We start from the raw sequence: 16,097 nt of genomic DNA on the forward strand, positions 1-16,097 counted from the left end.
CTGCTGCACCCTCATGTCGCCCCCCTATGTTATAGTAAAACAATGAAATACATCTAATAATATGTGACTTCATCCAAAGATAGTGTTGGCCATTTTTTGTCACTCTGTTAATAATTAACGTAATTTATGAGTAAAAATCACACATTCTTGTTTATTTATTTATTTATTTACATTGCAATGGGCACAAGGGAAAAGGAAGCAAGGAAACAAGCAGTAATTTGAACTTGATTTATGGTGGAACTTGCAGAGTCCTTATTCATCATCCCTAGAAACCTCCTGAATGTGAATAATGCTCTTCCCCTTTAAAAATATGCACTCAACTACCATTACTTAATTTTGAACTGCTGCCAACATAATGTCATTGAACACTTCACCTCATGTTTGGAGGAGAACACTAACTGCCCTATTTTGTTACATTAGCTAAAAGACTTCGAGGGCCATTCTATCCTCCTGAGAATAATTACACTGTCTTGGATTTCACCATGGAGGCAGTAGTATCACTCATGATCTCTCATTGAGAGGTCAATATTTATTTATTTATTTATTTATTTATTTATTGTCATTTTCAGATGAGAAATACTTCTTGGAACTGGCTTGTGTTGCTCACTCACTTACAGTTAAGAACTACACCACAAGAGGCGCATTATCACTAACATATTGTGCTTTGAATCTTTGACATTTGTGTTCTTTTCATCATGTTCTTTGTAAACTCTGGTTACACTTTGCATTGTGTTCAGGTTTCATAAGCCCCAACATTACAAAATGCTTGGTATATTTAATAATTATTATGAGATATTTTCAAGAAACAATGTTTTGTTCTATTAGAAATTTGCCTAATAAAACTTTTGAGATTCAAAATATCAGATTTGGAAATAATGTGTTCACCATTTCATGAGATCCCTGATTACAGTAATATAACTTTATTTGAACCTAAACCATCCTCTAAATTCACAGTTTCACTGAGGTCCTTGAAATATGCTCCATGACTTTTGCACTACTTTCTATTTCTACTTTAGGGCCACTGAGTGAGGTTTCAAGTTCATATGTATAAGAAATTCCTCATGAAATATCTGTTGATAGCATTCTCATTATAGACCATTCTATAATTAGTGAACCTTGTGTAACAGTAACTTTACAGGAGAATGAAACAAAAAACCTAACTTAGTGGAAGATAATGGGACAATTCCTTTCCAAATTATTTTACATATATCTTTGGGAAAGTCTGGAAGTTTGGACACTTGAAAGAAATAATAATAATAATTTTAAAAACATCCAAATTTGACATACAAGTTTCAGTTGTGACAGCTGTGTTGTTTGGAATCACTGCTATTTACATTGTTATAACACACACACACACATACCTGAGTGAGGTCATCTTTGTTCAGTGTGGTCTTTACTGGTTCAGTCTGGAGGGAGCTGGAATATGCTTTAAATAGTCTGAGCAGGTCTCTGTCTTAGACACTTAGGCCTAGATATACGGAAGCCTGTCAGTCTCAAATTTAAAATAAAAACATAACATGCAAAATATTATTTCAATACAGGATTTGTATTTTAAATTATATTTCATATGTACACTTTTGTTCTCATCATTTCAACATCCATTTTGACTTATGATACAATTTTTTGCATAGTTATTTAGTCTTGAAATTGAAAATTCACACTGGAACGCTTTCTCATTTCAATGGTTCCCTGTCAATCAATACATCAGATCACTGTCTATTCATACATGACACCAAGAGAAATTTGAATGGACCATACGGAAATGTTTTAGCAGTATTTTCAGTCTAGGGGTTGATAACAAACTGAGAACCAAACAAACTGGGGCTAAGAAGTTTAGAACAAGTATTTGAAGTTCAATTCATTTTACTGAACCTGTTCTTTCAAATAATTTCTTTGAATCAACTGAATGTCTAAAATCATGTTTTGGAGTGAAAAAGCTCAGTCGCATCCATCTGAAAAAGTCTGATGTGACTCCAATAATTAGAATCTCCAGTAATAGAGACAGGGTTTTACTTTGGAACACTTAATTAATGAAATGACAGGAATGTCCTTTGTTTCATGTTCACTTGCTTCTGCCTGACTGCTTTTATGATAACAGAATTGAAAATGGATGAGCATTGTAGTGGCTTAATCAACTTCTGTCAAGCCACTTGCAAAAAAACTAAAATAATACAGTTTTGACTCATAGCTATTTTGTTCCGTTCATGTAGTAAGCTCGTGATAAGAAATGATTTGCTGACAGTAGGAATGCTGTCTTTTTTTTTAAGTGTTTTACTCAATCCAAAGCAATTTCTCAAAACAATGGCATAATTTAAATTAGTCAGCTATATCTCTCTTTTTTTTCAAACTTATTCTAAATGTCAGTGCCCTTCATCCCAGAGTCTACCGGCCAATGAAAAGCTACAATATATGCATACAATTTAATATCTAGCACAATTTAAACAAAGAAGTATGTAAAAAAGCAGTATGTACTAATAAGCTCAGCTTGAAACTTTTACAAGGATACATGAACACCACCACAATGTGGCATTTGGTTTTGAATCTCATTGTTTCCTGAGCAAAAGGCAGTTGAATCATATAATGTCATATAATTACAGACCGATAGTCTCATTACACAGGTATAAATTCTCCACATGAGCTTTGAAGCATCTATTTGAGTCATGTATGAACACACAGTGAGCATCAGGAATGGATGTACTGCATTGCTACTAGTGTAAAAACATCTGTAAACTTTTCAGTTACATGTTCCTGAGATGTTTTTGAGCTGAAGCCCCATCCTGATGAGTTTACCATAATAATGAAAGTGCAATCTGGAATGTACCAGATTTCTATTTAACATTCCTTGTCTTCTAATAGCAAAAGCTAAAAAGATTTTATTACTGAGTTTTTGTTGTTTTTATTCATTGCACTACAGTATCCGTCAAAACGGACAGTTTTGTTTATAGTTCTCTGACCAGATGGTGGTGAGATGGGTAATAAGATCTGAATATGAATTTTTTTTTTTATTAATTTTTCATTGAACTGCACAAAACCTGTAAGCTGGACTGAGCCGCTGTATACTGCTGTATACCAGGTTAACCCATTTGAAAATTGAAGTAAAACCAGGCTCCTATATAGTGTTTTTCAAATGCACGAGCCTGAACCATGCACCATGAGCTCTTTTGACCTATTGCTCTGCAACTCTGTTGTTGGCATGAGTGTAGGACTAACGTGCTGCTCCATTCGGTATAGGACCTTCACTGAACACACGGAGCTCAATACTTCCCCCTGCTGGAGATGGGGAACATATAAAAATTTTCCATCAGTTCACTGGCAGTTATACAGACAGGATTCAAGCAAATTGCAGCTTGGGAGCAAAGTACATCTACACTGACCTATAACCTGTTCATCCAACGTTTCTTCTGAAAATGAGGGTATTAAAAGGTACTTCTACTCTTCTGGGAAAGCTTTGCACTAGAGGTGGGAACATTGCTGGGCAGATTTTTTTGGCGTTCACTAGAGAATTAGTGAGATACTAACATTGATGATTAGTTGGGTCACAAAAATCTCTCCAACACAATCCAAATTTACTGAACAGAGCTCTGCTGCTTTACAGAACGCAGATCCCCAGCCACACTGTGTTAATGCTGCAGGGATTAATACCCCTCTAGTGGACACACAGAAGTAAGTGGTACGGTACCTTTAAGCTCATAGCCATCATCCATCCATCCACTTCTCATATCCATATCCAGATCATACCCTGTCATGAAATGCTTTTCTGGTTTGAATTGGAGCTTTGGGCACAACTGAATGTTTGTGTCTATTTTGGGTACATTCTTAACATTTTAGTTTATTCCCAGGAAGACATGGTTCATTTTGGGTTAATACCTGTGGGTGAAATGTTATATCAGTATTAGTTTCTTTGCCAAGGTAAAGAAAGTATTGTAAGCTGTGCAATGTGCACCAGGTCACATTATACTTCAGCTTTGTCTTTCAACACAAAGTTATTTTAATCATCTACTTCCATTCTGAGAATATATATTTTTATCATGTGTCCATTAATTAATTTTAACAATTTTGTGGTGTATTATTTTAACCTGCAGGTGATCAACTGCATACACTGAACATTAAGAAAGACTCATTTTGCATCCATAACCTTCATATTACATTTTCCATCATTTTCAACAGGTATCACATAGTACTGTAGAAAGACCAGAATCATTTTAATGTATTAGGTAAATTACTTGAGGATTTATTTAATTTAATATTCCCTGTCAGTCCACTTCTGGCCAGCAGGGGTCTGTAGAGTAACCTAAAAGTAACCCAAGCAAAATAATGCAAATTCAATGACTTAGTAGCCCCAAGCCCTGACTATGTAAATATCCTTTTTTTTAAAATTAGGTTTACACAGTGAATGGAAACATAGTCTTCTTCAGTACTGCTCTACTTATCACACAAAAATACCAGTGTACAGCCTCAGACTACACTACCTCAGACAAAATAAATCATACTCATTTAAATATAAATCTAAATTGTGGGTGAAATCTAAGGAAAGGGGGGCAATGGGGCCACCCCCCTCCCCCAACACACACACAATAAATAAATAAATAAATAACTCCCCCAGAACAGGAATGGACCACGGAAGGTACCAGGACCTAAAAGGTGGGATTTCCTCCTGTGGTCGACTTTGGAGCAAAACAATAAAACAAGTGCAGTGTGAAGTAAGAAAACACCAACAGACATAAGAAGAACACACCAAACTCCACACAGAAAGTGACTCAAGGTGAGGACCAAACTCTGGAACCACAGGCCCTTGAGCTTTCCTGTAGCAACCTCAAACTGATGTTACTATGATGCCTTCAATGAAATAAGTGACTACTACTGGAAAATCAGTACAGAGAGGATTAGGAAAAAGTCCACAGAAAACAAATTCTGTTAGGTCTCAGAAGTCATGTTATGTGTGTTTGATGAGAGTTTATGTAAAGAAATGTAATAGTGTGAAGCAGGCAACAAATGAACAGTTCTAGTAATAGTAAACACTCAGTCATCAGCATTGAACATTGGAACATCGCTGTGAGGATACAATAAGAATATTGCTATAGTTACATGACTAGTTTTGGATAATAAATTCAACTCCACCTCACCTCTAACTAACTTTACCGTGGTCTCACTAACGTATTGAACAACACTAAACGGTTCAAGTGTAACTGCTCCTTAGTGTCCCATTTAATTTCACATTTTTTTAAATTGAGATTACACAAGTTGTGTGTGTATGACTAAATGTCTGTGTACTCAGTGGGTCAGCATCTCATAGTATTGGCTCGGTCCAATAAGCTAGTTATCGCTCTTTTGCTCATGGCAAAGGCATCTGCAGTATTTTTATTAGTCAAGGGAAAGAGCTCCGGAACTGCAGAGATACTGGGGCTTTGTAAATAATTTAGACCGGTTTTATGGAACTTCACCTTTAGGTTTTATTACATCAGAAACTCTGGCTGTGAGTTTGCCCATTTATTTATTTATGTTTCTGGAACACTGCATTTTAAAGGTGGTCAGACTTGCTTCATTAATGCTTAATGCCCTATAAAAACAAGTCACTGACATGTTATCAAAGTACAAAATTTGACTTTAATATCATGCGATTACTAAAATCACGTAGTATCCAATGTTGTTGTTTGAATAGACAAAGAAAACAAGAATTACATGAACGTTCTGAATTATTTTTGTGGATCTGGCAACACATTCCCTTACAGCTTGGATTTTACTTGGAGTTTGCGGCCAATCGGAGGTGGTGTTATAGAGAAGTGTGTGTGTGTGTGTGTGTGTGTGTTTGTGTTAGAGAGAGTGACAGAGAGAGAGAGAGAGAGAGAGAGAGCGCTGTTTGTGCTCTATGAGCGAAATAACTGTTGCTAATCTCGCGGGGAGGGAGAAGCCAACAGCTGGGAGCCATAGCAACCGCGCATAAACATGAGTTATTATATCAGGTAAAGACTCACACATTCATTTACCGTAACGCCTTCTCTGCACCCTACGAAACTCATTTTAATAAGCGACGGTCCCGGGTTTTGTGTCGCTCACTAACAGCTGGGAATTTCTTAACTTTTCTCCCTCCGTTTAAAGCGAGTCCTGTTGCATGTAAAGACGAACGGCGGCGTGTCGAGCTAACGATAAAAACTAGCGTGTAGCTAACTACACCCTTAAACATATAAACGAAATGTTCCCAGACCTATTACTGATAGATATTCAAAATTAATGATTGATACAGTAGTACTGAACCTATACTGTGTGTTACAGCGATATGGAACATTGTGGAAAAAGACATAAGGGCAAAGCTAGCAAACGAACCTGGTTCAGTGTTTTTCCACGAGTAACCGAGCCACAGCTGAACGTTTTCCAACCCAGTTATCTGACCATCTAACTTCACTAGGTGATTGAGTGTTCAGCCAGAATAATGACCTGGATTCGTCAAAACGGCATACAAAATAGACACAGAACCGCATTAATGCCACACCGTCATGATTGTGTTATTACGTGTTTTTCTGTTTAATGTACTTCTAACGTTACTACAATGATCATTCTTTGGTAATGTAATGTGAGCCCTCTAGCCTTGTATAATGCTATACTTTTTACTTTTTAAATGTAAGCATATGTCTTTAACATATATATATATATACACATACACACACACACATACATGGGCATCTTGGTCCTTGGGGTCTTTGAGGAGTTTGCTGTGTTCTCTTTCTGTTTTTGTGGGTTTCCTCCTCATGTTGATAATTGGATTGGTTCATTGAAATTGGTCCATAAGTGTGTGAGTGAACAGTGCATAGTGCCTTGTGATTGACTGGTACCCTGGGTTTTTCAGATTCAGATTCCAGGCAGGCTCCAGAAGATGAATAAATGAATAATATCTAATTTCTGTTTTCAAATCTCATCTGAACTAACTTAGAGAAATATTAATTCATTATCTGTAACACACACACACACAGTCACTTTTGAGTCGCCAATCCACCTACCAACGTGTGTTTTTGGACCGTGGGAGGAACCTGGAGCACACGGAGGAAACCCACACGGACACAGGGAGAACACATCAAACTCCTCACAGACAGTCACCAGGAGCGGGACTTGAACCCACAGATGTGTGACTGCGAAACTACCTGCTGTGCCACTGTGCCGCCCCCTATTCACAATTTATTCACCCACAATTACTGGTGTTGTTTAATTCACAATTTGAATGCAGTGAATGTTTGGCATAGCTTCTGTGCAGTTCATGCGGTGATCATGAAGGGATTCATATTTGGGTGTTAGTCAATTAATCCCTGTGAGAGACTTTAGTCAGAGAAGGTGGTGAGAATTTGGATCTGTGTCCTTCATCCTTAAGCAACATTCTCCCCAGCTGTGAATGTTTAGAGATGAACACTAACTTTGCATTCCTTATAATACTCCGCTTACTGTTGAATTACAGAGAGGTCTAAAACAACAGGCGCTCAGTGTGTGTTTATGTCTTGGAATCTCAAGTGATTTTTGATCAGAGGTTGAGAAAGACATGGTTTAATTAGCCCTAAACAGGAGGTGAGCACGGCATTTCTTGTCACAAAAATTAGATTTTTGACTTATTTACTCAATCACTTTTGCTCACCTCAACATTTGTTTATTAACATAAAATTGAACATCACCAATATTTTAGCTAGTCGTGCTATTCAGTTCTATTATTTTCATTCTCATTCTCACAACCCATAATGTTGTTTGTTTAAAAGGAGTAGATATATTTCCTTTATTAATTTATTAATTTATACATTATACATTAAATATATGTATATTTATATAGCTTGTTTTAGACGACGCATGGGATCCACATGGAGAGCAGGAGGTGAAAATCTGAATAGAAGAGACTGTACTCTGTAGAAGAGAGGAGCTTGTACTCTTAAAAATAATGGTGCTACAAAATGTTCTTTGAGCAATGCCATAGAAGAACCTCTTTTGGTTCCATAAAGAACCATTTTTCTAATGATGTTTAAATGTGTAAAGAAACCTAAAGACAGAAACTTAAAGAAATGTTGTTTTATGTTCAGAAGCACTACATTTTTATTTTATTTTATTTATTTAACCTTTAATTTAACCAGGAAAGTCATTAAGAACATATTCTTATTTACAATAACAGCCTGGCAAATAGCAGAAGCTTGCTTTTAAGGTGGAAATGTATATTTGAAGAGGGGATAAACAACTTTTGTTTTTACATGGCTGAAATTGGACGTGTCTGTAAGTTTTTTTCACTGTTTAAATTACCACAGAATCTCATTTGTAAATTGTGTTTTTTTTTAGTTTTTTAATTTTTAATTTACAGCAAAAATAAGGCAATATTACCAACTTTTGAACAACATATTTCACAACATAAAGCTTTAAACTGAGATTTGATAAGTGAGAACTGACACACTACAGCAGCAACACAGTACAGCCACTTTGGAACTACTGTGAAAACCTGAGATTAACATTGTTTTTAGTCAGTGTTTCACAATTTGCACAGTACTTTAGCCTGTTACTGAGAATCTAAGCTGCACAATGAGACACAGCATAATCTGGATTTAAATAAATTCTCATGCTAATAACAGTGTAATGTGACTATCATCACATTTCACATCCCTTTATGAAAGTGCCTTGAGGGGGGTTATGCGTTATTTTGCTGAACACCATTTATCTTCATACTCACTGGTGCTCTATGTCCAGATAGGCACATCTGCCTGGGCAGAGGAATTCCTGCTGTTTTATCCTCTTAACTGCCCTCAGTGTAATGTTTCATACTGGTATGTTGACTCACCATTGCGGCAGTGTCTTCACATTTTTCAAGAGAGAACATGAGGTAGCAGTAAGCCAGACTTAGAATCAGAGCAGGATCCATCAGTGATAATCAGTCTAGATTCTGGGAGATTGCGTAGAAAATAGTAAAAAGAAAATTAGTAGCAGTTTTAATGAATCAGCCAGAATTAAAATCAAGCTGTCGTTTATAAATGTACATGTATGGGTGGTTCATGATGGTATTGTTATCAAAATAGATTATGACACACTGGCTCTCCTAGGATGTCTTTGCTACTTGACTAACACAGACAGAATACAAGTTTCATTACAAGAGAATGTGAATGTGAACCACAATGAATGATGTAACATTTTCTGATGTTGCACCCCCTTCATTGAAAGGCTTTAATTTAAGATGTTAATATGTCTTTGGGTGATTTTTAATAATATTGAAGATGTATGACGAGTAAGAAAGCAGCCAACGCCATTGCTAAGCATTTTTGAACACTAGTCGGTGAGGTATCACAATGATTTTTTGGCTATAATTTTAAGGTAAAATACTACCCAGTGTTTTTTTTAAATCATGGAATGTTTCATAAACACAGATTCATCCAGCTAGGATTTCTTATGTCATAAACTTAAAAAACTTCCCCCTCAAACGTCCCCTCAACTAGCAGTTTGGGGCTTTTCATGTAAGCTTGTTATGCATTATTTGCTTTAACTAATACTAAATTTAGGCAAAAGGTGTTGTGTTATATTAGCCATTAAGGGATTGCTTTCTCCTCTTGGAAATAAGTTCTAAGTATATAGTTCTCATGAGTTTAGTTTTCAGAGAAACCAAAAAATACTCTGGTTAGAATTTTTAAATGTGTCTGTTTAACATTAGGGCGGCACGGTGGCGCAGCAGGTAGTGTCGCAGTCACACAGCTCCAGAGACCTGGAGGTTGTGGGTTCGATTCCCGCTCCGGGTGACTGTGAGGAGTTGGTGTGTTCTCCCCGTGTTCGCGTGGGTTTCCTCCGGGTGCTCCGGTTTCCTCCCACAGTCCAAAAACACACGTTGCAGGTGGATTGGCGACTCGAAAGTGTCCGTAGGTGTGAGTGAATGTGTGTGTGTGTCTGTGTTGCCCTGTGAAGGACTGGCGTCCCCTCCAGGGTGTATTCCTGCCTTGCGCCCGATGATTCCAGGTGGGCTCTGGACCCCCCGCGACCCTAAATTGGATAAGCGGTTACAGATAATGGATGGATGGATGGATGTTTAACATTACATCTCTTATAATTTGTTGTGGCCTATTTTTTAAGGCTGTCTCAACTTTAAAAACTTAAAAATGGATGGTGGGACTGTGTATGACGATAAAGCCTGCAAATATCATGATGTAATTTTGTCATATATCCCACTTGTATTTTACTAAGTCTGTGATTAGAGGCACTAACCCAAATTCTGTAAAGACCTGAAATTCCAAGCTTCAGTATTTAGAGAGAAAGACTGAATGGAGGAAATGGCTGTATCTTACTGTAGCCGATAGGCTGTAATTATGCTGTAATAGCTGGCCACTTTGTTGCTAGATGGCTAGATGGATTTTGGCTGTTAGATCTGATTAAGCTGCTGTTACGAGAGATGCGGTACATAATAGACCTGACCTCAGTAACCTGCAGCCAGTAGGCAAATATCACATTTTTGTTAAAAGCTTCTGTGGTAATGAATGAAATGTAAGGTGTTATATTTAAGCCAAAACATCAGCTCCTGAATGTAAATTTATTCCGTATAATTTTGTTTTCTGATGTGCAGATTTGCATTTCACCTATATTTAGTACTATTCATTCATTGAGACCAACTTGTAAACATTTGCTTTCAGTTTCCTCTGTGCATCATGCATACTTTTGGAGATAATTATAAAAAAATCTCAAGTGATTTCACAGGATTATTAATTAATTAATTAAAAATATAGGAAAAACCTGTGCATTTTTTCCTCCCTCATGTTCTTTCAGGGGACATGTATCATGGTAACATGCGGTATGATTTATATTTATTTATTTATTTTTGTAAAATCTCTGAACTGTAGATGTATTTCAGGTTGTGAACATGAAAAGAACTAGTTAGATTTGAACTTTGATCACACTGTATGTAATTCGTTCACTCGGATTAGGTTTGTGTCTCATTTTCTTGTGTGTGAACGTTTGACAAGTTGTGAGACTTATAACCAAGAGACGCACAGACTTGTGTGGCCAAGAGAAGTGTATGAAGCTGGCAAAAAAATAAAAAGCTGGGACAGAGACATGTTTACCACTGGGTCATGTCCACGTTTTTAAAAAAATAATTTGGGGTTTGATGGTATTAATTGTTGTTGAAATTTTGCCCATTCTTGGTGTAAACAAGACTTGAGCTGCTCAACACTGTGTGGGGGCCATGGTCTGATTCTCCTCTTCATGAAAACATACATTTTCAATAGGAGACAGATCTGGCCACAGGCATCCAGTCAAGTACACACACTTTGTGCCTACGAAGCTACACTGTTGGAATGCTGGCATTGTCCTGCTGAAACAGACATGGAGTTTTTATTTTCCAGAATACCAATATAAATCTCCACATTATTGGTACCTTCTAATATCTGCCGAGAACCCATGATGTGGGCACTGATGCCCCCCATTACATTACAGATGCTGGGTTTTGCACTTTTCATTGGTAGTCTGGATGGTTTTTGTTTTCTTTGGCAGAATCCACGTTTGTTAGGTAACCCTCACCCTAAAAACAGGCTGAAGCGTGGACTCATCTGAACACATACGTTTTCACAGTTTTTCTGTCCATCTCAGAAGACTTCAGGCACAGAAAAAGTCGCTTATGTGCAAAAAATCCTATATGGCTTCCTCTTTGTAAAAATCCAGTTTCATGTTGCATTTCTTGATGCAGCAGCAGACTGTGTTTAGTGACAATGATTTTTCCAACGTATTCCTGAGCCCTTTTATGGCTGTGTTCGTATGATTTTCCCTTCATCTCTTCATGATATTATGAATTGTAGGTGGTGAAAGACCAAATTTTTTGTAATCTTGCACTGTTCTTTTTGACAACTGTCACAAATTTTGCTGTAAATTGATGAGCAACAAATTTTTCTTGCACAGCCTTGAGCCTTTGGTGAATGCTCCTTTTACGTCTGTCATATTCACCTGCTTATAGTGCAATTCTTCAAAATAGTGTGACATTTTCTATAAAGGTTTAGGTCTTGTATTGTAGATTTGTTTATGTTTAAAAAACAATCAAAAAGGTTACTGAGAATATTAGAAACCTTTTCTTGGTACCTTTGTTCTGTAAATAAAGGTTCAAGAGAATTACCAATGACAATATTTTTGTGGCTTATTAGTAAATAGAGATTTTAATGCCTCATGTTACCACATCTGCACATGTTTGCACATAGCAAAGTGAAATGCAAACTTGTACAAGTGGATCTGAATGAATGAAAAATACAGAATGTAGACAGAATGCAAATATGCACAACAGAAATTAGATTTAAATGTATTAAAACTCCAAACATTTATCTTACTCTTTGCACTGTAATACATTCAGTACCTGATGTACACATTTAAATCACAGTTCATGAATACAGTGGTTTTATTTATTTTCATTTTAACCTATAATTTAACCAGGCAAGCCATTAGGAAAATGTTCTTATTTACAATGAGTGCCTGGCATGCAGCAAGGGCTACTTGAGAAAAGGGGGGGGGTATAAGTGGATATATATATATAAAGAGGAAAAAAAGAAATATAAAATATAAACATTTGATTATATATACAGCTATAAGAGATTAACGGACACAATTTACAAATACAAATTGTAGAAAAATAGATACATGTATAATTAATGAGAAAATTATATATAATATTTCTGTAATTCTTAAAAGCTAGCATAAGCTTCACATAAAGGTCTTTAAAGGGCCAATTAACCATAAAATAAGACGGAGGGTTCTGTATAGGGATGTCCCAATCCAATCTCAAACTGACATCGGGGATGATCACAGTAGGGATGTGCGGTATCCACATTTTTCATACCATAATACCTTCTCAAAATAATATCTCGGTATACAGTATTACCGTGGGGAGGGGGTGCTCTTTCAAGCTGTGCTGAGCCTTATATCTTGTAGCACAAAGTCAAGTGAATTTAGCTAAACACAGCCTGACAGTGCACACTGACACGTGTTGACAATAAAAACCCGTTTTTGGGAGAGAACATTTCAGCAACTGGTACTGAAGGAACAGTGGCTCTCTTAAATGCACATCATCATTTTAGCCAACTTTTAGAGACACAGAACCAAAATTTGACACACCACACACACGTCATAAATACAGCTCACTTTTTAAGATACCGTCCATGTTAAATACCGTGGCATAGGGTATTATCGTTATACCGCCCAACCCTAGATCACAGTATTATTTTACTGATCTTTATTGGATTTATTGAGCTCAATTTTAAGTGCAATCGTGATTCCTCTAGGTGGCAAGCTTCCACTCCCTCCTCCTCCTTCTCGTGTGTGTGTGTGTGTGTGTGTGTGTGTGTGTGTGTGTGTGTTTTTATCATTAAAAAGCCCAGAGATCCAGTCATGACTGATGTGAATACTCCCTCCAGCGCAGGCATTTCTAAACATTTTCATCATGTCTCCACATCCTGTTAACCCCCTGGAGTCTTGAAAAAGTATTTTTCAGTGTTTTGTCATATCCTCAAGAATATAATTATTGCCAAAATATACTGAAATATTGTGATATTATTTTAGTTGCATATCACCCACCCATAATTGGGACATTATTAGTTCTAAACGAGGCATTTGTAACATAATGAAGAGCAGAATGGTACAGAGTATGAAGCTTCTGAAGATAAATTTTGCGCACCAATCTATAAACAGTATCACTGTAATGAAACAGAGGGAGCATAGTCATTTGCACTCACTTTGACATTTTGGCTTAAGTATAAGTCCTAATAAATGTGAGTATAGTAAACCGAATGTTGTTTCAGTTCACTGGACATTGTGAATTGTGAGTCAAACTTGAACAGTAACTTAAGCGCAGTAGGTAACCAAACAGGGAAGCCTTCATGTAGTCTGTATGAACTGTACAAGAAACTTCTCTTTTTGGCAGTTTCTGCCATATTTCATTGTTTCCCTTCTCAGGATCTGATGTGAAGGCTGCAGTGAAGAGTGCATGGGCAGACTCACGAGTTCTGCTGGAACTATTTAGCCTTTGGTCTTGTTTTGTTATGACAGAAGTCGCTAATTACTCCCGAAGGGCGCTGTCTGTAGCTGTCACAGAAAAGTGACCCTCATACACTTAGGGATATGCCCAAAGGTCTGTGTCTCCCAGCAACATTTTTAGGCTCCCTCTGGTAGTTTCTTTGTATGGAAGCCTTCTGTCCTGTGGGTGTGACCCTGGGCACTTGGTAAGACAACATGAATGGAATTAATGCTATTAAAACGTTTGACTAATGACAACACAAACTAGCTCATGATTACAGCGACAACAAAAACAGTCTGGAGCCTATCTGAGAATCTTTTGTTGTTCTGTTTGGCTTTATGCAGCTGGTGTAAGGTTGTGTTTTGCCTCATTGAGTGATACTGAGATGCATTTAAAATGTGCTTAAAAGTTCAAAAAGGGATGATACACAAACTGAAATAATTCCAGCAAAAACAAATAGAATTAGGAGCACTATGTACTCAATTAAATAAAGTTAAACAAAAATAGACCTAAATGAACGATAAACTCTTAAATAAACTTTTTAAAAATTTTATTTTGCCTCATGTAAAGCTTTTTTAACCTAATGTTATGGTTGGTGGCAGCATGTTACTGGTTATTTTAGAAAGAATCTCAGAACTACACCATTTATGGTGGGTGGACAGGGGTGGACATCACTCGAATATAATTACAGCGCCATTTAAGATTGAACGCAGCATGGCACAATTTATGATGGAACAGGTGGCGAGTAATTCTGGCTGGAATGTGTTCTTTTTTGGCATGACAGGACTTGTTTATTGTTAAAAAATGAAACCAAAGCTCTAACTACATTTCTGTAGCCATGCATGTGTTTGCAAGATCATCAATGTCAGTTAGCCCATTAGCTTACTCAGTCTTTAGACTTTACAGTAGATAGTGGAACATTTCTTTAAGGATATGATTTTGGTGTGATTAGTTATGGATCACAAAATCCACTGTGACTAAACCCATAAGAATCGGATGATACTCCATTAGTCCTAAGCCCAGTGGTCGTCTTATACCCCTCTAGCTGACACTTAGTTTGAGCTAATGTGAACCTGCTCCAGATTATCCCTTTCAAAATCTTATGCTGCTGTGCACAATTAAACACCTCTATCCACAATAGTTGCAGATTTAAATAGCTGAATTCGCAAAGAGTGTTTAAAAACATTTGTCAAAATCAGGAAAAATTATGAACCCTAAAGAACATCTATGATCTGGAAGGAAAGGCTTGTCAACAGAAGTGTGTTTTGGTCTGAACAGGCTGAGTGAATGTCTTTACACTTAAATTTTTTTTCAGACAAAAGGCTTTTTTGCACAGCAGTGGGCCGGATGTTCAAAAGGTGTTTGAGAGGTAATGCTGCCATAGCAACAATCAGTGCTCAGGGCTCAAGAGAGGAGGTGGATCGAAACCTCAATATAGGTGGAGCTACCTCACCCAGTCTCTCACACGCACACACACACACACCCACACCCACATCCACGCTCACACGCCATGGACTCTGTGAAGACTCCCTCACAGCCCGTCTACAGTCGCTGGTCATACAGGTACATGATGACTATACAATAGTCCTGTAGTTAAGCCTGATGATGCAGGGAGTGAAATGTGTTCAGCAGTCACTGCTATGGTATGGGACCTGTCTATACATTATGGGTTATTTGAGTGCATAGATGGTGAATGGAGGACTTTGGCTCTTAGCTGTTTGGAACTTGCAACTGTTTGCTGTAACTAGGTGTCATATGTCTAGTGTTGTCCTGTCTCTAATTGCATGAGTTTGGTGATTTAGTTGCTATAGATTGCACCCCAGTATTATGTATGTTTTTACTGTAAAATGCATATGGACACAGTGGAAGATTCTAAAAATCGTCCTATAGCATAGCATGGGAAAAATGGCAATATTTATTTTTATTGTGATAACTCAAAGTAATGCAAATTTCTTAAGTGCATATATATATATATATATATATATATATATATGCACTTAAGAAATTTGCATTACTTTGAGTATATATATATATATATATATATATATATATATATATATATATATATATATATATATAAATAAATAAAAATAATATATATGATGCATATAATATGTAT

The 16,097-nt window shown here is 36.9% G+C and overlaps 1 protein-coding gene across 3 annotated transcripts in view; it reads left to right on the forward strand.

Moving 5' to 3' along the window:
* Positions 1 to 5,822: 5,822 nt before the first annotated feature.
* Positions 5,823 to 16,097, forward strand: part of tulp3 (TUB like protein 3) — a 58,268-nt gene continuing 47,993 nt past the window's right edge. For all 3 annotated transcript variants that reach the window (XM_066668464.1, XM_066668465.1, XM_066668466.1), the window contains exon 1: positions 5,823 to 5,960. In XM_066668464.1, coding sequence (XP_066524561.1) covers positions 5,944 to 5,960 — 17 coding nt within the window. In that variant the 5' untranslated portion in view covers positions 5,823 to 5,943. The remainder of the gene's footprint in view (positions 5,961 to 16,097) is intronic.

This window comes from Hoplias malabaricus, chromosome 4 (assembly GCF_029633855.1).
Source record: "Hoplias malabaricus isolate fHopMal1 chromosome 4, fHopMal1.hap1, whole genome shotgun sequence".
NCBI lineage: Eukaryota > Metazoa > Chordata > Actinopteri > Characiformes > Erythrinidae > Hoplias > Hoplias malabaricus.